Source organism: Palaemon carinicauda, chromosome 14 (genome assembly GCF_036898095.1).
Source record: "Palaemon carinicauda isolate YSFRI2023 chromosome 14, ASM3689809v2, whole genome shotgun sequence".
Classification (NCBI taxonomy): Eukaryota; Metazoa; Arthropoda; class Malacostraca; order Decapoda; family Palaemonidae; genus Palaemon; species Palaemon carinicauda.
Window position 1 is genome coordinate 130,142,932 of NC_090738.1, and position 27,500 is coordinate 130,170,431.

Below are 27,500 nucleotides of genomic sequence, written 5' to 3' on the forward strand. Positions count from 1 at the left end.
ATATATATATGTATATATATATATATATATATATGTATATATATATATATATATATATATATATATATATATCTACATATGAATATATACATTTATATATAAATGTATATATTCATATATATACACACATGTGTATATATATATATATATATATATATATATATATATATATATATATATATCTACATATGAATATATACATTTATATATAAATGTATATATTCATATATATACACACATGTGTATATATATATTATATATGTATATATTTATATCATGTTTTATATGTTATGTATCTGTATGTATGTATATTATATACATACATATATAAATTTAATACATATATATACTGTATATAAATATGTATAAAGTTATACATATGTATATATATGTATGTATATATATGCAGTATATATATATATATATATATATATATATATATATATATATATATATATTATATATATAATATATAAATTTATATATATTCATATACAAACACAATAATTATCTTGTTACCGTGAAAATTAGTTTTAATGTGCAATCTACTCTTTATGTTATGGAATGATAAAAAAAAATAGGCGTTATAAAATGACAAAAATTTCTAACCTGATAATCATTCATCAATGGTATCCCAGTATCATTGTTTCTGTATTAAATATTAGTTAACATGAAAAAAATGGGGTTAAATGGAATGAATCACAAAATATTTTTTTTTTTCATTAGCCCTTTAGAAAAGAGTATTATCAACTATAAGTGATATAATATGACTCAAACCATTGGTGTCACGTAACAGACAGTTAGTGATAAAGATTTAAAAAGTTTTTTTGTGTCTGCATGTTGAATGAACATGAAAAAAAAACGTTCGATAATACTACAAAGGAACGTAATGTAATTGAGTTGAGAATGTAATTTTGTTGAGATTGAGTTACATTTCATAAAAGCAGAGTCGGCTCTCGTTTTTCGAGTTTGAAGTAAAAAATTAAAAAAAAAAAAATATCCATAAATAGAAATGGCGTTAACACCTTAACCTAAATTATACTTGGAACTTTATCAAATAATTTAGAAGACATTTTCCTTATCCTAAAGAGAGAGATAAGGAGAAACACTAACATTTGTCTACTTTTGCCCACTATAATGAAAACTACACAAAATTTAAATCTATACGGCTTAACGGAAATATTGACACTTTTTTCCCTAAATTAACTGCACTAGTCTAAAGAGACGCTTAAGTAAAAATGCATGATAAAATATATATGTGTATATTAAATCTGTAACCTCTAATAACAACTGTTTATTGTTTTATATAACTGCAATATTATGGAGGATAACCAAAAGTCATTATTGATCAGAACATGTTATCTATGGTAGTCTGGCTAATACTTATTATATGAACCTCATTTTTTTTTTAACACTTACGAAATACTTTACACCTCACGGAAGAAACGGATTAGACGTGATTGAAAAAATCCCCATTAATCAGGTACCATTCTTTAAAAAGTCCATTAGAAGCCAGAAGATAGCATGCTTCCCAAGAATTGAATTTAGGCACGAAGGCGCAGATTACAATCTGAGAGATGAAGATACCTTCTTTAAAATTTCAATTCGAACCCAGAAGATGGTTAGCATGGTTCCCAAGAATTGAATTGATTGAATTTAAGCAAGAGGACGTTGATTACATTCCCAGAGATGAAGATACCTTCTTTAAAATATCAATTCGAATCCAGATGATGGTTAGCATGCACCCCAAGAATTGAATTGATTGAATTTAAGCAAGAGGACGCCAATTACATTTCCAGCGATGAAGATACCTTCTTTAAAATGTCAATTCGAACCCAGAAGATGGTTAGCATAGTTCCCAAGGATTGCATTTATTGAATTTAAACGCGAGGGCACCGATTATATTCCCAGCGATGAAGATACCTTCTTTAAAATTTCAATTCGAACCCAGAAGATGGTTAGCATGGTTCCCAAGAATTGAATTGATTGAATTTAAGCAAGAGGACGCCAATTATATTTCCAGCGATGAAGATACCTTCTTTAAAATTTCAATTCGAACCCAGAAGATGGTTAGCATGGTTCCCAAGAATTGAATTGATTGAATTTAAGCAAGAGGACGCCAATTATATTTCCAGCGATGAAGATACCTTCTTCAAAATGTCAATTCGAACCCAGAAGATGGTTAACATGGTTCCCAAGGATTGAATTTAGCCACGAAGGCGCCGATTATATTCCGAACGATGAAGATACCTTCTTTAAAATGTCAATTCGAACCCAGAAGATGGTTAGCATGGTTCCCAAGGATTAAATCAATTGAATTTAGGTACGAGACCGCCGATTATATTCGAGCGATGAAGATGCCTTCTTTAAAATGGTAATTTAAACCCAGAAGATGGTTAGCATGCACCCCAAGAATTGAATTGATTGACAATTATATTTCCAGCGATGAAAATACCTTCTTTAAAATGTCAATTCCAACCCAGAAGATGGGCAGCATGGTTCCCAAGGATTGCATTTATTGAATTTAAACGCGAGGGCGCCGATTATATTCTCAGCTATGAAGATACCCTCTTTAAAATATTAATTCAAACCCAGAAGATGGTTAAAATGGTTCCCAAGGATTGAATTTAGGCACAAGGGCCCCGATTACATTCCCAGTGAGGAAGATATCTTCTTCAAAATGTCAATTCGAACCCAGAAGATGGTTATCATGCTTCCCAAGGAGTGAATCTATTGAATTTAGATACGAGGGCGCTGATTACATTCTTAACGATGAAGATACCATTTTTAAAATGATCAATTCGAACCCAAAAGATGGTTAGCATGCTTCCTAAGAATTGAATTTAGGCACCAACGCAGCGATTACATTCCCAGCGATGAAAATACCTTCTTTAAAATGTCAATATGAACCCAGAGGATTCTTGGTGGTTCCCAAGGATTCAATTTGTTGAATTTAGACACGAGGCCACTGATTATATTCCAAGCGATGAAGTTACCTGCTTTAAAATTTTAATTCAAATCCAGAAGATGGTTAACATGGTTCCCAAGGATTGAATTTAGGCACAAGGACCCCGATTACATTCCAGTGATGAGGATATCTTCTTCAAAATGTCAATTTGAACCCAGGAGATGGTTGGTGGTTCCCAAGGATTGACTTTATTGAATTTAGGCACGAGGGCGCCGATTACATTCCCAGCGATGAAGATACCTTCTTTAAAATGTCAATTCAAACCTAGAAGATGGTTACCATGGTTCCCAAGGATTTAATTTTTCTAATTTTGGCAGGGGGTGGTTATTACATTCTCAGAAATGAAGATAACTTCTTTAAAATGTCAATTCGAACCCAGAAGATGGTTAGCATGCTTCCCAAGAATTGTATTTGTGGAATTTAGGCACGAGGGCACTGATTTCCTTCCCAGCGATGAATATACCCCTCCTTAGAATGTCAATTCGAACCCAGAAGATGGTTAGCATGCTTGCCAAGGATTGCATTTGTGGAATTTAGGCACGAGGGCACCGATTGCATTCCAGGGATGAAGAATTTGCTGGATCCCAGAAGAACGAAAGAGAGAGAACTCGTTTTTTTTATTACATGTCCACATTCCGAAAGTGTTAGCATAATGCCAATATCCGTGTTAGCATAAAAGAATGGCAATGATCAACGGAACCTCTTCCAAATACACTTTAAGTCTTAAACATGAAAATCAACCATAAAGACACACGGTATCATCGCGACTAATATACAGTACTCTTGAGCATATTTTCAAAGGGCGACAAGGCTCCTTTTCAGCTCTCACATATAAAGAAATCAGCCTTATCGTTATCTTTTTTTTTGGCTCTACTGGCTCAAGCATACATACACAGGAGCAGCGAAAGACATATTTTTATTTTCAATTATTTTTTTTTTTTGGCTCGTGTCCGCATCGGTCGAATACAGGAATGATGATGAGTTTGAATAGATTATGTTGAACTGAAAAGTTCTACCAGCCTAAACTCTTTCATTATTTGTTAAATCATGGATAGATAACTTATTCCCAGTGAAATTATGCCTTTATTGCCAGAATTAAAAAAAAACTATTTGTAAGTGCATCATCATTCCCAGTGTCGATGGCAATTTATTTATCATTGGAAGAATATAGCAATACCTTTGTTTACTTGGTAGCTATGTTCTACTTCGTATTATGAAGCTATGTTTTACTTCGTATAATGAAGCTGTTTTAGTTCGTATAATGAACAACGAAAAGCCAATCCCTTAATTATGTTTCGCATAATCAGCAAAAACAAATCCTTGAAGTAGGTCACAGCTTTTACTTTGATTTTAAAGCGTTAAAAATAAAACGAAAAATATAAAAACCCCTGATTGTGATCCTCAATATTCAATTACTGGTTTGACATTTCGAGTATTCCCAGTACTAGCGGTAACCAAATCTGAATACTGAAGGTCAGACGTTTCATTAAAGGCTGAAGCATATTCTTCCAATAAGGACAGAACCATTTCAACAATTTAGATTCTTAAGCAAAACGTACTAAAAACCTTTGTTATTATTGGCATATGAATTGACTAGTACAGTGTTATTACAAAAATACTTGAGCATCTATGTCATTTTAAACGACTTTCAACTAGCTAGTCTAGCTCTTTTAAATAAAAAAAAGATGGCTTCATTTGTTTTCAAGTGTTGTTTTCGAGTGATTTTCTTATTAGTTAACCCCTTAATTTAAATTTTGTAAATTTTATTACATCCATTTGAAATTTATTTCGAAATTCTCGAGATCAAACGTAACTTTACTCGAAAGCGAAAATTAAACCTCCTGTTCGTTAATAAACCCTACAAGATTATGAATGTTGTACGAAAGGTATTCTAAGTTCCTCCTACGTACTCAAATATACATACTGTATAAGAGTTACTGTAGTTGTTAGTATGTTTCTGCTAGTAACAAGGAAGTACAGTTAATCCGCACTCCATTATCATTACTTCTACGACGTATTCGAATTTCAATTGAATTTTATATGAAAATTGGATCAAAAATCTATTTCGATTAATTTTACAGGTATTTAGGAAAACCTTTTTTATGGAAATTAAAGCAACAAATTGTTTGAATTGCTTGCCAAATTTTGAGATAAATCTCTCTAAAGATGGTATCTAATGGCATTGGTACTACAGATTGTAGAGTGGAGAATGACAATTACACGATTATGAGAAGGAATAAATAATCTAAAGGGGTCAACTTAAAGACTATAAACACAGTTGATGGTTCAAATATACGTAATTTAACTGGCTTTCACACCCTTTAATTTAAAATACAGCATGAGTTAATATATTTTTTTACAATGTATCTAAAAGATGTAATCTACAGTAGATGACCAAGGATTTTACACCTAATGACTTATAAATTTGAATTCTTTTCAATAATCATTGAAGAAATTATATATACATATTGAACTTCCATACACCACTAGAAAGTTCCCCCACGTAATGCATTATATTTTACTTTTCTAATGGAAAATCCACGCTTTATATACATAACAATTTACGCTTTAAAAACAAAATTCAATAGTACTTTACAATCAAACTGCCATTACTCGAAATATTGCTGAGTTTACCTTAAGATTCATCTGCATTTTAAATCCCAAGTTTTCTGATGAAATGTCGTTTCTCAGTTTGAGTTTTAAATTTTTCAAAAAGGAAGATAGAACACCTTTCGTAAGGAGAATTATAAACTTCTCAACACTCAATTCATAGGGATCTATTATTCTACTTCGACGGCAATTTTGTGTGAAATTCGAATCCTCTTTATTAATTGATAATCATGAAATGAACAATATAAATTGACATAATAGAGACAGAATGTTCAGTATTACTTATGCATGTGAAAATTAACTTGATAGTGACTGTTGCTTCATCCATTAGTGTCATAATAAAATCTACCGGGGCATTAACTGTTAACATATCTCATAAAAATTAAGACTACCAAAAGACTGGATACAAAGAAGCGTAATACAAAGAAGCGTAAATCGCGAAAAAGACTGTTCATGACTAAAGAAGGCTTTATGAATACTTGACAAAAGCTTTTGATTAAGCATATTACGTATTATAGCTAGATTTTGATATAAATTCATTTGCACTTATGTTTTCAAGTAATGAAGAAATGATTCAACTTTGGAGATTAAATGAAAAAGGACGAACGCAACGACATAGTAAAGATCTAAAGAACAAAGGCCAAAATATCAAAAGAGGACGATACAAATGTAATAATTCAGGCTCACTTCATACGAGCGGATTTTTTCCGTGCGGAAATATTTCCACTCGTTAGGAGGCATGTCTTCACATGAGAGACGATACAAATATTGTAATCATTCACGCTCACTTCATACGAGCTGATTTTTTCCGTGCAGAAATATTTCCGCTCGTTAGGAGGCATGTCTCCACATGGTAGGATTTTCCGCGAGTGGTGACCACACTGGAGCCGTGTGGATTAGCAGTGCATGCGGTTAGTAAAGAATTACCGCTCGGGTATTATTCCAAGCGGACAGTGTGTGAAAGGCCTCTCTGATCTCTAATCGCGCATTTTTTGCTCCTGTGAAGCGGGGCTTAAGATAGAAGGGAAAAAAAGTGGATTAGCAGTGCACGCTGTTAGTAAATCACTACCGCTCGGATATTCTTTAGAACGGACGTGTGAAGGGCTTCGTTGATGTTCATTGATTTTTAATCCGCACGGTTTTTGCCCGTGTGAAATGGGCCTTAGGTTAGAAAGAATAAAAGTTTATTAGCAGTGCTTACACATAGTAAATCACAGCCCCTCGGATATTCTTCTGAGCGAACAACATGTGAAGGGCCTCATTGATCTTCATCGATTTCTAATCAGCGCAGTTTTTGGTCGTGTGAAGCGGGGTTAGGTTAAAGGGAAAAAAACGCGGATTAACAGTGCACGCAGATAGTAGATCCTTACCTCTCAGATATTCTTCTGAGTGGACAGCGTGTGAAAGTCCTCAGTGATGTTCATTGATTTCTAATCCGCGCGGTTTTTGCTCATATGAAGTGGGCCTTAAGATAGAAGGGGAAAAAAACGCAGATTAGCCATGCCCGTGGTTAGTAAATCGCTACCGCTCGGATAGTCTTCCGAACGGATTGCGTGTGAAGAGCCTCAGTGTTCTTCTTTTATTTCAAATCCGCGCGGTTTTTACTCGTGTGAAGTGGGCCTGAAGGTAGAATAAAAAAATAAAAACGCAAAAATATTTTAGAGGGCATAATGAAAAGAGCTGGAAAAAGGTAAAAGGTGTCGATATGAATTGCGAAACGGAAGTTTTATTGATATGCAGGGGCATACGAAGAGGATTCAGGGAGAATGTACAAATTCGGTCACCTATTTAGTAGTAGTTGGAGGGGAGGGATACAGTATGACATGGGGAATGTGGGAGGGGCAAGTCTTTTACATGCATCCCTCATTACGCGTACTTACTGAATTCTGTGCCGTTTTAATGCGGTACATATTTGGTCGTAACTGATCAATTAATTACTTCTAAAAGTTCAGAAAGGCTTAATTTATTATATGTATATAAGATGAAAATAGACTACAGAAGTCCTCGAACAACAGGAACAATTTAACAAGGGATTAACCTGGTATTTTTGTTTTTATGAACAGCCATCTTCAATATTAAATGCAACATTAAAGCATGTATAAACGGCACATAGCAAATGCTTATACTTACTTTCAAACATCTCTAATTATTAAATATACACTCTAGACCTATCAAAGCCATTCTATTAGTAATTATTACCATTATCATTACAGGGTGTGGATGCAAACCCACTCCCATGAAGCACACACACATTAACATTTGTTACCCTGCGATTGTCTGCAACTATGGAAAATGTTTAGAAGATTGGAGACAGATGACACGGACTATTCTCCATTCAAGAACCAAGAGAACAGACACTTTATTCAGTGGTCTCAGAGAATACCTAATATTACAGACTCATCTTAGCAACACTTCAAATAAATTCATTGTGAGTGTTTCCCGGATGCCCATATCACGAAATCATACTTTTCTGCAACATAAATGTTAAGATGTAGTAGATAAAGAAAAAATGACTTCACATCTTAAACAAAGAGGGTAATGTATTTATAATAAGTCTTTACACTTACAAATGTCAAGGTTCTAAAGCTTTCTATTTTAGAAACATACAACCCTATAATCGGATGAATGTAGAATCAACTCTTAGAAACAGCCATACCATACAATCCATAAGTATTTCCCTTCTTATGAAGAACAAAAACCTATTAAATCTGCAGTTATAGTTAACTCGCGAAAAACAAACAAATTCGTTCTAAGAATTAAATAAATTTCTCCTAATAAATATTTCCAACAAGACTGTCCCCAAAAAGTGTATTATTGTGGACAAACAATGTAAATTGGTGGAAATAAATCAATCGTAATCTTTGATTGAAGGGTCAGCGTTTCACAACAGCAAAATATATTTCAAGTAGAACCACTTCTTTTAACTGACGAAATTGAACAATAGAAAATAGACTTATGTCAGATTAGCACATCTAAGCGTTATAATCCCCTGTTATATAAGGTGCCACAAACATAGCTTCGAAAAACATTATGTAAATAAATATGAATATTGGAAATTGAAACCATTTTCAAAAACCAAAAAACGACGAAATAGTCTTACGCGTGAAACAATGTCAATATTTTACTTTTCTTAAACCTCCCAGATATTGTTTACATAATGGGAGGCATAACAGTGAAAATAATTAATCATTCTTAAAAAAAGATGAGATTGACTAAAGACTTAAAAAAAGATGAGATTGACTAAAGACCAAAAAATTATCTTACAAACAGTATTCCTTAAGTCTTTTAAATATAAAAATCAAGTTCTTAATTCTACACAGTAAATCTAATTTTCAATTACCATACATTCATGGATTATCGTTACGATTACATCACTCTCTGTAACCTTGGTTAGAAATAATGTAAGAGAAAAAGAAAATATTAATGCACTGGACATAAGACTTTTAAAGTTCACATTTTTGTTTTGTACCTAACCTAATATGGATAGGAATAAAATAGTTTTCCTGGCAATGTTTTTGTTTGTAATATGAGTTCAATCTTTCATTTCACTCATCTTCTCACTAAAATATTGAAAAAAAAAGCAGTACTAATATTAAGTATATCACTGTCTCTCATGGCACAATTCAATAACAATTTATTGAAGTCACTCGAAAAATACTCTCGACAGTCGTCCACTTATATGCAATTCAACTCTGCAATCTAGGCAGGTGCGAACCTACTTGTTCTCTTCTATATGAATCACTTCGATATCACCAGCATCGTCGTTTTTGTCCTCAGGACGTGAAGGGTGCACAAGAATGGAGAGATAAAATTCAATGAGCAATCCGGGTTAAGTCTCGTAATGCTTAGGGATTCTTGGGAAAGATAGAGCGTATTAAAAAAGTTCCTTTGAGCAGTGTCGGATACGATTCTTGCGTTCTTAACGGGAAATTTAACACTAGCTTAACTCACTTCATTAAGAACTGGATGGTGACAAGATTGTAAACACTAACACTTTACGAACAGTTGAAGCTTACTCTCAGAACACTTCTAGAACGAGAAAAATTCAAACAAAATTGTTTTTCTCCTTTCAAAATATGTTATTGAGTGAATTTCAGTAGCATATAGATTAATACGTAACTAATTTTCATATAATAAAAGAAAAATATTTGTGAATGTTCAGTACATTACGAAGTAACTTAATTACTGGAAATTTTTCAAGAGCCTTAGGATTTTTTTTTGTTTCGGAACCTGACGTATTTGATTGACGAGGGAAATCTCAAGTGGCTAACATAAGAAAAATTAAGGGGAAGATGAAAAAAAAAGACATTAACACCCAAGTCACATTCATTGTCTATAATTTCTAGCTTATATACACCAAATCGACTGATGATGCCCCATTTGTGCAAAGCTTTGCGATTTAGAGATCCGGCTCATTTCTCTTCTGGAGGACTTCGCTCATTTGAATATCGATGGGTAGGGTCGAGTCGTAGAGGAAAGGAGACTCTAAGAGGATAACAACAGTCCCTATAACGGAAGTCAGACCGAAGAGCCAGAGGAGAAGACGGTCCAGTACCATGGCCACGAAGGCCCACTCATCATCCTCCTATAAAGAAAAAAAGGAAAATAGTGTTAAAGTCTCCCACCTATTTCTCACTCATTATAGCTGACATTTAGAATTGATGCGGTGACAGTGACAACATGCGATAGTTGATACTCTAATGCTGTCCAGATTTTTCAATAAACAACTTATTTCATGATTTACAAATACAGGAGATCAGTTCTGTCAAACTAATCATGCTGTGTATGATACAGCTTAGACTTTATTTTTAAATCAGAAAATGGCAGCTTCACAATTCCGTCATTCAGCGTTCAAGTCTGTAAATTCACTGGACATGTCACCTAAGCAATTTAATAATACCGGGTGCTATAAAACCACGTAAACATGGCAGGCAATAACATCATTTACTTGTACATTCATTGTAAGGTTGCTTAGAGGTAGTCCTCGATTGATTGATTGATTTAAAGTTTTCAGGCATCCTGAGGTAGTCCTAACATTGCCGTATTTTCAAAAGCAAATAATGTATGATAATGCAGAAAGTTTTCATTGCAGTGCATTTCATACGCTGGTATTATAGCGTCGCTGAATAATTGAATATATGAAGCGGAAAATTAATTATATTTTAGGCCAAATATTAACATTGCACCATTGCTTCACAGAAATTAATATAAAAATGGCATATTGGAAACAAACTAATTACTGAGACCTACCTCATCAAATTTATCTTGCTGCACCATATGAAAATGGATAAACTTGACATTATGGATTGCCCTCTGAATTTCCAGAGGGTAACGTGCCTGTGCCTCCTGAGGTATGTTGAAACACTCCGGCAATTCTCTGAATGTACCCTCAAAGGTGTTCCTGGGCAATCCAGGAGATCCAGCGAGACCATCATTTTCGATGCCCCCAGTAGCACCTAGGCCCCCTGTAGCTCCCATAGACCCACCTTGGTAGCCACGATTCCCAAGACCCCCAAAACACCCTTCACCCGGTGGACGGAAACCATTATATGAAGATCCTGAAGAAGGAAGATGATTCAGGTTTAAGTAAAATAAATTGTGTTTCACCTTTATTATCTTCCTATCTCTCTATCTCTCTACTCACTTTGATATCTTTTAATATCTGTGTTTACATAGTTTCACTGAAATGCAATCTTTAGATTGTTAATGTGGATCCCCAGAATTTAAAAGAAAATAACTGAAGTTTGCTGAAATGTACATCACCATATGTATACTGTATTAGCCTCTATCTAGGATCATTATTAAATGTTGTTTGTCTACATTACTGGAAAGTTATTGTCTCACCTGGCCTATGCTGTTGAGGGGCACGAATTCGTTCCCTCAGTGTACTGGAACCATTACCATCGTGCCTTGGTGGGGAACGTTCCGACAAATCTGTTCTTTCGGTGATGACTCTCCCGTTTCCATTTTTGGGAACTCGCATGAGAAGGAACCTTGGCAAATACTGGACAAATACCTGTCGGAATAGTGAAATGCTTTGCTTTAATGCAGTGATATTGGGTGTCAGATACAGGGTTGCCAGTTCTGGCCTTTTTTAGGACAAAAAATCCTCAAATTTGGCCTTTTTTGAAATTGGTTACCCTTTAGCAATATCATAATAAGGGTTGGCCTTAAATACAGTATTATACTTTTGGCATTTTTTCTACTATTGGGTTGGCATTTTAAAGCTGCAGTTGATCAGAAGTTGGCCTTTTCTTATTTAGAAAACCTGGTAACCCTGGTCAGATATCATTTATTGTTCATGATGATCAATTCTTTCACCGAATGCAGATAAAATTTAAAGATCAATTCTCTGTAGGTAATTTTGAATTTGGAAAACATTCACATTCCAGTCAACACACTTACCAGTCTAACCCATGGAGCCATCCTATGCGTTGATGGTTTCCGGTAGTGGATATTTAAAACGATGATAGTGACGAGAACGCTGATGGCAACAAGTACCATGGTGAAGAGAAGGTACTTCCCAAGGAGAGGGACAGCCAAGGACGTGGATGGCATGATCTCAGAGATGAGCAAGAAGAACATGGTCTGGGAGAGCAAAATGCTAATGCAAAGACACACCTTTTCGCCAGAGTACACTGGTAAATAAAATACCAATACCGAGAGATACTCGAGAGCAACACAGGGGATGATGAGGTTGACTGTGTAAAAAAGTGTCTTTCGCCTGAGAGTGATGTTGAAGTAAATGTCTGAAAGAGTAGAGAAAAGAACAAAATTAGGAGTCAGTGAACTAGGATAAATCTAGTTTAGGTAATTCCTGGTGAAAATTTGAAATAAGCATATAATTCTCCTCTATTAGGAAAATGATAATGTAAAAATTGGTAAATCCAATTGTACAACAGTGGTAGTTATTACTGGACTGAATCTATATCGTCAAGGGTGAATTATTCCTAAACCGGAAGGGGCTTAGCCTTACACACCAAGAAACATGAATTACACACAAAAACAAATTAAAGGTAATATTCTATTATGCCATGAAATTTTAAATACACAGCTGAAATGTCCTTTACTTTTTCTAGATCAACTTTTTCTACAAAATAAATAGGATATAACAAGTCATACTAACTTTGCCAAACTTAAGAGAAACTGGCCCTTGGCATTTTTAGTTTTAGTAGTATACAGATAGGATTCAAACTTTCAAGACTGCAAAAATGTCAATTTAAGTCTTCAAGAGAGTGACTTACAGCAAAACTAATCACATTTATAGGTAATTAAAGTTAACATTTCTTAAGGTTAACATCTTTGATATGAATAATATTTATGTTAGAGTAAGAAAAATGTAAATAACGGAAAACCTGGTCTCATAATTTTACCGTCAAGAGAGTGACTAACAGCAAAACTAATCACATTTATAGGTAATTTTAAAGTTAACATTTCTTAAGGTTAACATCTTTGATACGAATAATATTCATGTTAGAGTAAGAAAAACATAAATAACGGAAAACCTGGTCTTCAAATAAGTTTTACCATTTTATTTCAATGTTGAAATTCGCTTTCCCTGCACATTCGAAAATGGAAAATAATAGAATTTTGACGTATCTGACAGAGAACGAGGTCTCTCTCAATATATTTAATTAACGGAGCCGACAGGTTAAATGATCAGTGAATATGCGCCGGGGCCAAATTAGGGGGAATACAAAAGGCATATCGATTTAATAATACCCCTGACTGCCAACAAAAGATTTAAAGCTTTAATCAGTGACCTGTGCTTTTTGGGGTTAGGGATAAATAGGGTCTAAAAACAGCTGCTGTTAATTTGAAATTATCAGCAGAATTTTATTTGGCTGTTTCGGTTTTATGAAAATCAGTTGGCCTTTTTTAACGACGGGAAATTCTGTTTGTTTAAAAATTTCCAATAAAAATATTCATTTATCGATTTGCGTTGGTTTAGAATATATATATATATATATATATATATATATATATATATATATATATATATATATATATATATATATATATATATGCGTAAAAATCACATGAAAACGTTATGCTCAGATGCAGAAGAACCACAGGTAAAATTAAAATACGAAATATACGATTAAGTCCTGACTAGTTTCGTGATACTTCTTCAGAGGACTTAATCGTATATTTCGTATTTTCATTTTCCCTGTGGTTCTTCTGCATATATATATATATATATATATATATATATATATATATATATATAGATAGATAGATAGATAGATAGATAAATTATATATAATATATATATATAGATAAATTATATATAATATATATATATAGATAAATTATATATATATATATATATATATATATATATATATATATATATAAATTATATATATATAATATATATATATAAATTATATATATATAAATTATATATATATATATATATATATATATATATATATATATATATATTTCACACACAAATGATCAAAACTATACCTATACGGAATTACAGCACACTATATGTAGACTCAGCATTGAAATATTCTGATTGCCTTAAAATAGTTAAGAATTTTGTATTATAATGAATCTATTATAAGTTATAATGAATCTATTATAAGTTCAACATTGAGACAAAAATCCACAATGTCATTTTGTTAGACACTAGTAAACAAAAAAACAATCAACACACCGGTAAACAATACCAAAATATCACAGTTGAATGTATATGTGGTTTTAAATCTTTAAAAGCCTTGAAAATTCCAAAGGAATTATTACCAAATGCTCTAATAATTCGTATAATTACATCCTACTACTTTATTCTTATCATAAATATGACCTTCATATTATGATATGACCCTCTCTATTCTTATCATAAATATGACCCTCATATTATGATATGACCCTCTCTATTCTTATCATAAATATGACCCTCATATTATGATATGACCCTCTCTATTCTTATCATAAATATGACCCTCATATTAAGATATGACCCTCTCTATTCTTATCATAAATATGACCCTCTCTATTCTTATCATAAATATGACCCTCATATTATGATATGACCCTCTCTATTCTTATCATAAATATGACCCTCTCTATTCTTATCATAAATATGACCCTCATATTATGATATGACCCTCTCTATTCTTATCATAAATATGACCCTCATATTATGATATGACCCTCTCTCTCCCTTCTGCCCGACTGCCCCCTAGCTTCCCTGCAATGTCCGCTACCTATGGTGCTTAGTAATTCCTTAATAGAACTGGTGTTAGTTAAATGTCAGCCTCATGTCACGCAAGCGGCCTTATCTGACAGTCCCTTAATTGGAAGAGTAACTTACTAAACCACTACAAGGCTCTGTGTCACTTCCTACGAAGGGAAGTCAGAGAAAAGTATACAAGGAGTTTTAATGAGATTTGTACTGTTCTATATTAATTCACGAATTCCTCGACGCAAATAAAGGAGGGAGCTGGAACCTAGATAAGGTGACCAAGTTCACATGGTATAATGCCTTATTAATTTATCTTTATTCTGATGAATTTATGTATAAGGTAGGAGAATTTAATTACGATAATTTATTAATGCAATGATTTTCCATTAATAATTTATTAATGCAATGATTTTCCATTGAGTGAAATTTTCTCATGCATTCCTCAAAGGCATTTGGATTTTTTTTTTTTAATAGAAAATATCAGATTTCCTGTTAATCTTTTCGTCAAATCAGCAGCCATTTCCACAAATGGTTACTATGAGTAGTTATCTTGGATTACTGCCATTTTATTCTTTTATAAAAACCTTATATATGAGGTGTCTAACCTTTGTATGGAAATTATGAAAATTTGTATAATCTTTATGCTTAATCTTGAGTCCAATTCTTACATATTCTCTGCCAAGTATTCACAATCGCCATTCTCAAAGTCATTAAGTTTCCAAGGTTTAAGATATGATCACAAATATATTGTTAATAAAGAACATCATATTGAGTTGTTTACATGGATATATACTTAAATACCTCAGTACCATGGTATTCCACTGTCTTGAGAAAGAGTTCTTTTGCTTGAGGGTACACTCGGGCACACTATTCTATCCTATTTCTCTTCCTCTTGTTTTCTTATAGTTTATATAGGAGGCCTTTATTTTAATGTTACTGTTCTTGAAATTTTTTTTTCTTTTTTTGCTTTCCTCACTGGGCTATTATCCCTATTGGGACCCTTTGGCTTATAGCATCCTGCTTTTCCAATTAGTGCTGTAGCTTACCAAATAATAATAATAATAATAATAATAATAATAATAATATATTCTAATGTTACTGTTCTTGAAATATTTTATTTTTCTTTGTTTGCTTTCCTCACTGAGCTATTATCCCTATTGGGCCCTTTGGCTTATAGCATCCTGCTTTTCCAATTAGTGTTGTAGCTTACCAAATAATAATAATAATAATAATAATAATAATAATAATAATAATAATAATAATAATAAATTCACAGTGAAGTATGCAGTTATAAGAAATTCTTCAGAGAATGTTCCTTTAGCTTTCAATCTTACCTGGAAAAGGCTCCACGCAGCAGGGGTAGAATTTTTCATTTCTGATGGCTGGCACTTTCATGATATCCCATTCAACGGATGGATAATATTCTCTCAAGTCAATACCCACTTCCACCCTTTCAGTGCCTGTACTTTGGTCTAGGTGCTTCAGATCAACCTGGAAGAGAGTATGGAAGTTTTTAATACTTGTTCAATAACAAGATGCATAGTTCAATACTGTTTTGTTGAAGGTGTGTGTGTGTGTGTGTTTGTGTATCCAGCTGGTATAACTTCTGAGTAATTCTATGTAGGTATATCTATCAGTCATCTGGACAGGGACTCAGTGACGATGCAGTAGTTGAAGTATAAATGTGGCATTAATTATGATGTCTCTTTTTATACGGGTTGTAATGTTATGCATATCCAATATGGACTCGTTTTCCCTATTCCGAGGGACAGGGAGAGCAGAGCGTGACCGGAATGAATATAATATATATTTGTTTATATATAAATATACAATATATATATATATATATATATATATATATATATATATATATATATATATATATATATATATATATATATATCCATCCATACATTTGCTCTTTATATATAGGGGAGATTTACAAGCTTGATTCTTGATTCTCATTAACATACACTTAGAAGGAACTGGATCGAGTTCTCAAGATGTCGACTTAAGTTGTGAAGTAATCTTGTCATTAACATTTAGATTGCAGATTCCATCTAACAAGTATGGTTGATATTAATATTATTAGGGAAAGGTCCTCCTTTGAAGCTAATTTCTTTAAGAGGACTAAGAAAATTAATGAATTTTTCCAATGTTCGTCAAAGAATAAGATACAAAATGTCTAATTGTATTTGAAGATTGTTGTAACCCTTTAAGTTAATTCTATTTATTTTACATATGACTTTCTCAATAGCACATGCAGGGTGGAGTATCTGGTTTCAAATTCTGTTAAGAGATAGTTGGGGAACCAAAATAATTACGACCTCAAAATGAAAATAAAAAAAAAATGTATATACAAAAAACAGTAATCCCTATAGAAATATACTCAGAGATGAAAATGTGTTTAAGTAAATGTGAAATGTTAGTGTTTTATGAACTTGAATGTTAGTTTTCTATGAAATTTTAATCATGGGAGAACTGCCAATTTTGAATTTTTCTAACATCTGAGTAAGCAATGGACCAACATTCGCTTGTTTTAACCAAACATAAAAACAGACCTAAAATCCGTCAACTTTTAATCATTGGAGACCTGCCAATTTTGAATTTTATAACATCTGAGAAAGCAATTGACCAACATTTGAGTGTTTTAACCCTCCCAAAAAAACCTAAATTCCGTCGAACTTTTAATCATTGGAAACCAGCATATATTGAATTTTTATAACATCCGAGAAAGCAATTGACCAACATTCGTTTGTTTTAACCAAAAACAAAAAACCTGAAATCCGTCTAAGTTTTAATCATTGGATCCCTGCCAATATTGAATTTTTATAACATCTGAGAAAGCAATTGACCAGCATTCGATTGTTTTAACCAAAAATAAAAAACCTGAAATCCGTCTAAGTTTTAATCAATGGAGACCTGCCAATTTTGGAATTTTTATAACATCTGAGAAAGCAATTGACCAACATTCGAGTGTTTTAACCCTCCCCCCCAAAAAACACCTGCAATCTGTCGAAATTTTAATCATTGGAGAACTGCCAATATTTTTTTTTTTTTTTTATACATCTGAGAAAGCAATTGACCAGCTTTCGATTGTTTTAACCAAAAATAAAAACAAACTTGAAATCCGTCGAACTTTCAATTTTTGGAGACCTGCCAATACTGAATTTTTATAACATCTGAGAAAGCAATTGACCAACACTCGAGTGTTTTAACCCCCCAAAAAAGCTGAAATCAGTCGAACTTTTTTAATCATTGGAGACCTGTCAATATTGAATTTTTATAACATGTAAGAAAGCAATTGACCAACAATCAACTTTTTTTTGGCAATAAACCCTAAAACCAAAAATAGTGACATACCTGAAACCCGTCGTACGTCCAAGATCCAAATTTCATGAAGCAATCCTGTTGATCAAAGGGAAAATAACGAACGTCAATTTCACAAGAGGACTTGAAGATTGCTGGAGGAGACCAATGGACATGGCCGTTGTGGTGGAGGACAGCCTTCGTCATCGTAGTAATAATGTACTCTCCGTCGGCACTGGAAGGACAGCAAAGGAAGATGGGTTAAAATTTTGTGATGTCATAGTTTTAGTGCCTTTAGGTTTGTTAAAATTTTGTGATGTCATAGTTTTAGTGCCTTTAGCTTTGTTAAAATTTTGTGATGTCATAGTTTTAGTGCTTTTCGGTTTGTTAAAATTTTGTGATGTCATAGTTTTAGTGCTTTTAGGTTTGTTAAAATTTTGTGATGTGATAGTTTTAGTGCTTTTAGGTTTGTTAAAATTTTGTGATGTGATAGTTTTAGTGCTTTTAGGTTTGTTAAAATTTTGTGATGTGATAGTTTTAGTGCTTTTAGGTTTGTTAAAATTTTGTGATGTCATAGTTTTAGTGCTTTTAGGCTTGTTAAAATTTTGTGATGTCATAGTTTTAGTGCTTTTAGGTTTGTTAAAATTTTGTGATGTCATAGTTTTAGTGCTTTTAGGTTTGTTAAAATTTTGTGATGTCATAGTTTTAGTGCTTTTAGGGTTGTTAAAATTTTGTGATGTCATAGTTTTAGTGCTTTTAGGTTTGTTAAAATTTTGTGATGTCATAGTTTTAGTGCTTTAAGGTTTGTTAAAATTTTGTGATGTCATAGTTTTAGTGCTTTTAGGTTTGTTAAAATTTTGTGATGTGATAGTTTTAGTGCTTTTAGGTTTGTTAAAATTTTGTGATGACATAGTTTTAGTGCTTTTAGGTTTGTTAAAATTTTGTGATGTCATAGTTTTAGTGCTTTTAGGTTTGTTAAAATTTTGTGATGTCATAGTTTTAGTGCTTTAAGGTTTGTTAAAATTTTGTGATGTCATAGTTTTAGTGCTTTTAGGTTTGTTAAAATTTTGTGATGTCATAGTTTTAGTGCTTTTAGGTTTGTTAAAATTTTATGATGTCATAGTTTTAGTGCTTTTATGTTTATCCACTGTTGGGTAATTAAAGGATGAATTGGGAAATGATTTTCGTTTTCTTGTCTCATGTGGAACCAACGGTTGGGGAGGTGGCTTTATACACACACAAACACAAACACACACACACACACACACACACACACACACATATATATATATATATATATATATATATATATATATATATATATATATTGATTTTAGAAAACAATAACAGAACCCTAATAATGAACATCTAATCTAATAATAAAACTATTTAAAACATAATTTTTAAGCACAATTATTTCGACTGGATTAGATCAAATTATGAATTTGTAACATATGGCCATGCACTAGGGGCAGGGAGGCCATTCAGGGCCCATATGCAACTGGAAAGGGGTGGGAATCACACAGTTACACTATGTTTAGATACCGTCTCTTCAAGTGTTTTGCTATCGTGCACTGTTCGTGTTGAATCGTGTATTGCTACAAACTCCTGAAGCGATTCAACACGATGTATATGCTGTCTGTGCAAAGACCTGGCACTAGTTTTAGCCTTCTAGAAGTGTTGTAAACGTTATAGAGGCTGTCTGAGCAAAGACATGGCACTAATTTTAGCCTTCTAGAAGTGTTGTAAACGTTATAGAGGCTGTCTGAGCAAAGACATGGCACTAATTTTAGCCTTCTAGAAGTGTTGTAAACGTTATAGATGCTGTCTCAGCAAAGACCTGGCACTAGTTTTAGCCTTTTAGAAGTGTTGTAAACGTTATAGAGGCTGTCTGAGCAAAGACATGGCACTAATTTTAGCCTTCTAGAAGTGTTGTAAACGTTATAGATGCTGTCTCAGCAAAGACCTGGCACTAGTTTTAGCCTTCTAGAAGTGTTGTAAACGTTATAGAGGCTGTCTGAGCAAAGACATGGCACTAATTTTAGCCTTCTAGAAGTGTTGTAAACGTTATAGAGGCTGTCTGAGCAAAGACATGGCACTAATTTTAGCCTTCTAGAAGTGTTGTAAACGTTATAGATGCTGTCTGAGCAAAGACATGGCACTAATTTTAGCCTTCTAGAAGTGTTGTAAACGTTATAGATGCTGTCTGAGCAAAGATCTGGCACTAATTTTAGCCTTCTGGAAACTTTGCAAACGTTATAGAAGCTGTCTGAGCAAAGATCTGGCACTAATTTTAGCCTTCTGGAAACTTTGCAAACGTTATAGAAGCTGTCTGAGCAAAGATCTGGCACTAATTTTAGCCTTCTGGAAACTTTGCAAACGTTATAGAGGCTGTCTGAGCAAAGATCTGGCACTAATTTTAGCCTTCTGGAAGCGTTGTAAACGTTATAGAGGCTGTCTGAGCAAAGATCTGGCACTAATTTTAGCCTTCTGGAAGCATTGTAAAGGTTATAGATGCTGTCTGAGCAAAGATATGGCACCAATTTTACCCTTCTGGAAACTTTGCAAACGTTATAGAGGCTGTCTGAGCAAAGATCTGGCACTAATTGTAGCCTTCTGGAAACTTTGCAAACGTTATAGAGGCTGTCTGAGCAAAGATCTGGCGCTAATTTTAGCCTTCTTGAAGCGTTGTAAAGGTTATATATGCTGTCTGAGCAAAGATCTGGCACTAATTTTAGCCTCCTGAAAGCGTTGTAAACGTTTTAGAGGCTGTCTGAGCAAAGATCTGGCACTAATTTTAGCGTCCAGGAAGCGCTGTAAACGTTATAGAGGCTGTCTGAGCCAAGTTCTGGCACTAATTGTAGCCTTCGGGAAGCGCTTGTAACATTATAGATGCTGTCTGAGCAAAGATCTGGCACTAATTTTAGCCTTCGGGAAGCGCTGTAAACGTTATAGATGCTGTCTGAGCAAAGATCTGGCACTAATTTTAGTCTTCGGGAAGTGTCTGTAAACGTTATAGAGGCTGTCTGAGCAAAGATCTGGCACTAATTGCAGCCTTCGGGAAGCGTCCGTAAACGTTATAGAGGCTGTCTGAGCAAAGATCTGGCACTAATTGCAGCCTTCGGGAAGCGTCCGTAAACGTTATAGAGGCTGTCTGAGCAAAGATCTGGCACTAATTGCAGCCTTCTGGAAACATAGTAAACGTTACAGAGGCTGTCTGAGCAAAGATCTGGCACTAATTTTAGCCTTCTGGAAGCGTTGTAAACGTTATAGAGGCTGAGCAAAGATCTGGCACTAATTGCAGCCTTCTGGAAACATAGTAAACGTTACAGAGGCTGTCTGAGCAAAGATCTGGCAGTAATTTTAGCCTTTGGGAAGCGTTGTAAACGTTACAGAGGCTGTCTGAGCAAGATCTGGCACCAATTTTAGCCTTCTGGAAGCGTTGTAAACGTTATAGAGGCTGAGCAAAGATCTGGCACTAATTGCAGCCTTCTGGAAACATAGTAAACGTTACAGAGGCTGTCTGAGCAAAGATCTGGCAGTAATTTTAGCCTTTGGGAAGCGTTGTAAACGTTACAGAGGCTGTCTGAGCAAGATCTGGCACCAATTTTAGCCTTCTGGAAGCGTTATAAACGTTATAGAGGCTGTCTGAGCAAAGTTCTGGCAGTGATTTTAGCAATGTAAGGTTTGGTAGTATTAACCTAACGCAGAATAACACAGCCACGACTGATTCTCCTCTCTGTGTTGTTATATCGACCCACAAGATATAAATCAAAACAAATGGTTCGTCTCTAAAATAAAATGTTTGTTTCCCGACATTATTGCGTCAATAACACTAACCCTTTTGCCATCCTTCATATCAGATTTATATACCTCTGTATAAATGCCATTAGAGATCAATTTTGATAACGGCCAATAACGAAATATTGGATTTGGTGGCGACGATGATCTGTGTAGATAAATACCACATATAAAAGCCAACAGAGTACTTAATGTATCATTTTTTTTCTCTTGCTTCAAATGTGTTCTGAGGTGTAGCTAAAAGTGAAGGAATATTCTCTCTCTCTCTCTCTCTCTCTCTCTCTCTCTCTCTCTCTCTCTCTCTCTCTCTCTCTCTCTCTCTCTCTCATGCTTCAAATGTTCTGAGGTTTAGCTAAAAGCCAACAGAGTCCTTAATGTATCATGTTTTTTCTCTTCCTTCAAAGGTGTTCTGTGGTCTTGCTAAAAGTGGAATATCTCTCTCTCTCTCTCTCTCTCTCTCTCTCTCTCTCTCTCTCTCTCTCTCTCTCTCTCTCTCTCTCTCTGATGGCCTTGAAGGCACGTTAGAACGAAGAGTAAGGGATTATTTTTGAAAGTATTCGGTTACGGCTCATTTAGCTTGGTCCTATTTAGAAATGCTTGAAAATCACAAACACACACACTTATATGTTTTTAATCCTCAAGTAATGTATTTGTTGCGCAACGTTATCGTCATTTAACATTAATTTTTAAATATGAAGACTAAATTATAGTTTTCATCATCTGTGGTAACACGTTGACAGCTATTTAACTTCTTAGTTATCTATTAAATCTATAGAGAAAGAATGGTCACGTTTGTAATTATATGATTTAACTCAACATAACAGATGAACACGTATCCTCTCTCTCTCTCTCTCTCTCTCTCTCTCTCTCTCTCTGATGGCCTCGAAGCCACGTTAGAACGAAGAGTAAGGGATTATTTTAGAAAGTATTCGGTTACGGCTCTTTTAACTTGTTCCTATTTAGAAATGCTTGAAAATCAAAAAAAACACACACTTCTATGTTTTTAAGCCTCAAGTAATGTATTTGTTGCGCAACGTTATCGTCATTTTAACATTAATTCTTAAATATGAAGACTAAATTATAGTTTTCATCATCTGTGGTAACACGTTGTAGCTATTTAACTTCTTAGCAATCTATTAAATCTATAGAGAAAGAATGGTCACGTTTGTAATTATATGATTTAACTCAACATAACAGATGAATACGTACCCTAGTGTACCGCACGTGTATCACACACGCTCGTACATTGTAATGGTATTTTCCCTTTTTCTTTTTTTTTATTGTCGTTATCGCTTTCCCCTTGCACTGATAACTTGCTTATAGCCGATTTTCGGGCCGAAAATTTTTCCAAAATTTCGGACGATTTTCGGGCCGAAAATTTTTTTGAAGATTTTTTCGAAAATTTCGGCCGATTTTTGGGCCGAAAATTTTTTGAAATTTTTTTCTTAAATTTCGGCCGATTTTCGGCCTGTATGTGCTTGTATCAATCTATTTGAATTTTTGTGACCTTTCACTGAAACTGTTTCTATAAAAGTTCGTTGTCTTATGAAATAAAGTTTGTTGCAATTACCCACTCTCTATATTATGGGTTGTAGTGGCCGGGTGGTAGCATCCTTGCCTGGTGATTGCCAGACTGGGATTCGAGTCCCGCTTAAAGTCGTTAGTTCCTTTGGTCGCTGAAAACTCACTATATTAGTGAGCTAAGAATGGGGTGTTTTGGGGGAGCCTATAGGTCTCTCTACTGAGTCATTAGCAGCCATTACATGGCCCTCCTTGGTCTTAGCTTGGAGGGAGAGGGGCTTGGGCGCTGATTATATATAATATGGTCAGTCTCTAGGGAATTGTCCTTCTTCATAAGGACAATGTCACTGCCCCTTGCCTCTACCTTTCATGAGTGGAATTTAAACCTTTAAGCTGGTGTATCCGCTACACGAGGAAGTGGCCTTTTATATGCCCGATTTGAATAACTTCATTATCTTTGACACAATTCCCACGGTTAACTTAACCTAACCTAATCAATTTCCACGAAAGTAGATTTAGAACGATTCTAGCTAGGAATTTATTTAATTTTTTTAGCGACGTGTAAGCCGAATACTGTGTTACTTTTCACCCCAAGTTCAACAGTCAGCTTTGTTAATTCAGTTTCCGATATAGTTATACATTTTCTTTGCTCCAACTAGAAAACGGGTTTTTTACTTTTCCGTTTAGCCCTGTACAGCAATCGTCTCTCATGAGATGATCTACCAGGGCGTTCTCTCTCTCTTTCTCTGTAAAAAATTAGTATTTTTTTTTTTAGTAACGATAAAGGACAATATTCGTTAGTGTACTGCACGTACCATTCCAATATCTTTATCTTTGTTTTAATTTATTTATATATATATATATATATATATATATATATATATATATATATATATATATATATATATATATATATTATATATATACAGTATATATATATATATTTAGATATATATATATATATATATATATATATATATATATATATATATATAAATATATATATATATATATTTCCAATTATAATGAACAAGTACTTGAAACTGAAAATCATCCTTATTACTACTGTTGTTATTTTTGGTGTTGTTGTTCTTCTTCTTAAAAACCTTCATCATATAAGATATCAGTTCGCTTAATAAAGATAAATTTTGACATTTTATTAATTTTAATGAATTATAACATACTAACGAAGAATATCTTCAAGCCTTGATACAGCCATACTAAATCACTAAAAACATCAGCTTTCACCCTAATATTTGTATTTCAATTTCACCAAAAACTTTGAAATCAACATCACCTTTCGCGAAAATTTCGAAAATCAATCCACTGTCATTATATTTTGACGTTTCTAGATGCAGTTTCTCGTGCTCCCTTCCCCCCCCAAAAAAAAAAAATGTAATATTTGTATTTCAGTTTCACAAAAACTTTGAAATCAACATCACCTTTATCGAAAATTTCGAAAATCAATCCACTGTCATTATATTTTGACTTTTCTAGATGCAGTTTCTCGTGCCCCCTTGGCAAAAAAAAAAAAAAAAATGTAATATTTGTATTTCTATTTCACCAAGACTTTGAAATCAACATCACCTTTCGCGAAAATTTCGAAAATCAATCCACTGTCATATATATTTTGACGTTTCTAGATGCAGTTTCTCGTGCATCTTGGCATAAAAAAAAAATAGAAATAAGAAATAAATAAAAATGTAATATTTGTATTTCAATGTCACAAAAACTTTGAAATCAACATCACCTTTCGCGGAAATTTCGTAAATCAATCCACTGTCATTATATTTTGACGTTTCTAGATGCAGTTTCTCGTGCCCCCTTGCCAAAAAAAAAAAAATAATAATAATAATATTCGTATTTCAATTTCAAAAACTTTGAAATCAACATCATCTTTCGCGAAAATTTCGGAAATCAATCCACTATCATTATATTTTAACGTTTCTAAATGTAGTTTCTCGTGCCCCTTGAGGAAAAAAAAAATAAAAAAATATTTGTATTTCAATTTCAAAAACTTTGAAATCAACATCACCTTTCGCGAAAATGTCGAAAATCAATCCAGTGTCATTATATTTTAACGTTTCTAGATGCAGTTTTTCGTGCCCCCTTTGGCAAAAAAACAAATAAATAAGAAGTAACATTTGTATTTCAATTTCACAAAAACTTTGATATCATCACCTTTCTCGAAAATTTCGAAAATCAATCCACTGTCATTATATTTTGACGTTTCTAGATGCAGTTTCTCGTGCCCTCTTGCAAAAAAATTTTTTGCTTCACCTAATATTTCTATTCCAATTTCACAAAAAACTTTAAAATCAACCTCACCTTTCGCGAAAATTTCGAAAATCAATCCACTGTCATTATATTTTAACGTTTCTAGATGCAGTTTCTCGTGCCCCCTTGCCCCCCCCCCCCCCCAAATGTAATATTTGTATTTCAGTCTCACAAAAACTTTAAAATCAACATCACCTTTCGCGAAAATTTCGAAAATCAATCCACTGTCATTATATTTTGACGTTTCTAGATGCAGTTTCTCGTGCCCCCTTGCCCCCCCCCCCAAAAAAAAAATGTAATATTTGTATTTCAATTTCACAAGAACTTTGAAATCAACATCACCTTTCGCGAAAATTTCGAAAATCAATCCACTGTCATTATATTTTAACGTTTCTAGATGCAGTTTCTCGTGCCCCCTTGCAAAAAAAAAAAAAAAAAAAAAAAAAAAAAAAAAAAAAAAAAAAAAAAAAAAAAATATTATTGCTTCGGCTTAAATTCGCAGACCCATTAACAGTCATTCGTGACCAAAATAAATAAATGAAAAAGTGTATGAAATTCTGAACCTTGATGATGCGCTCCCTGGCTAATACGTTTACCACAAAAATAATGAATTTATTTCCTAAATGCACTTGCCACTCGGCAAAATCTATTTCTGAATTTCCCTATTTTTCTTTTTTTCTTTTTGGCAGCACAAGGACGATTGATTTTATTCCCAATTTGGCATACTGTGCCTTGCGATTTTTGCTGATAATATTTTTTTGTTTTGAAGTCATAGAAGTATTTGTTTTTTATGAAAACATTTTATTTTACATTTTTTTCTCTCTCTGCATGTTTGTGTTTAGCGATGTTTGATGTTAATCATAATAAATTATTTACCTATTTCTCACCAGTAGACATAAATAACTAGGATAAATGTTTATTTCATATATATATATATATATATATATATATATATATATATATATATATAAATACACACACACAAAATGCCTTATATACATATAGTAGAATATTCATGTATATACATTAAATTTTCATATATATATATATATATATATATATATATATATATATATATATATATATATATATATGTGTGTGTGTGTGTGTGTGTGTGTTATACAGTATATACATAAGTATATACTATATACAATATGTAAATATTTATATATATACGTATATATATATAAATTATTATTTATGTATAAATGTCAGTATATATACAGAAGTATATACTATATATCTAAATATTTATATATACACACAAATATGTGTATATAAATTTATATATAAATGTATCTAGAGAAAAAGAGGTGAAAATAAAACAGCACAAGGCGTTTACATTTATGTATATATAATTGTAGATTTTAGAGAATAAAAGAGGGCAATTAATCTTAAGAGATTTTCACTGTAGTTGCAGAAAATGTTGATAATAAAATATCTTCTTTTTTTTTTAAGGGAAGATGAGTCAGTGGTAAAAATATTGGCGAATTAAAGGAGAAACGGAAATATATTTCAAGAAATGTCATAAAACAAGAAAAGAAACGATTGGGTAAGTGTTCCTACTGTAATGAAACTGACATTACCTTTGTGTATTTCAGGTACGAATATGAATATGTTGAAAATAACACTAAATTTCTTTATATTGTGCCTTGTGACAATTTTGAAATTCTTTCAAACTTATAAGTGGGAAAAAACAAAAGGGAATGATTTTTCTCCTCAATATTCTAAATTTTTAATTAATGTTATATATATATATATATATATAATATATATATATATATATATATATATATATATATATATATATATATATAT

The 27,500-nt window shown here is 33.0% G+C and overlaps 1 protein-coding gene across 1 annotated transcript in view; it reads right to left on the reverse strand.

Annotated features, from left to right (window-relative positions):
- Window positions 1-9,898: 9,898 nt before the first annotated feature.
- The window catches only part of nAChRalpha2 (nicotinic acetylcholine receptor alpha2), a 216,233-nt gene continuing 198,631 nt past the window's right edge, over window positions 9,899-27,500 (reverse strand). Inside the window, exons 3-8 of the mRNA XM_068387421.1 lie at window positions 18,138-18,318; window positions 16,109-16,265; window positions 11,984-12,327; window positions 11,423-11,594; window positions 10,829-11,136; window positions 9,899-10,163 (exon numbers count right to left, since the gene is read on the reverse strand). Of these exons, the coding sequence (XP_068243522.1) occupies window positions 9,978-10,163; window positions 10,829-11,136; window positions 11,423-11,594; window positions 11,984-12,327; window positions 16,109-16,265; window positions 18,138-18,318 (1,348 nt within the window). The 3' untranslated portion in view covers window positions 9,899-9,977. The remainder of the gene's footprint in view (window positions 10,164-10,828; window positions 11,137-11,422; window positions 11,595-11,983; window positions 12,328-16,108; window positions 16,266-18,137; window positions 18,319-27,500) is intronic.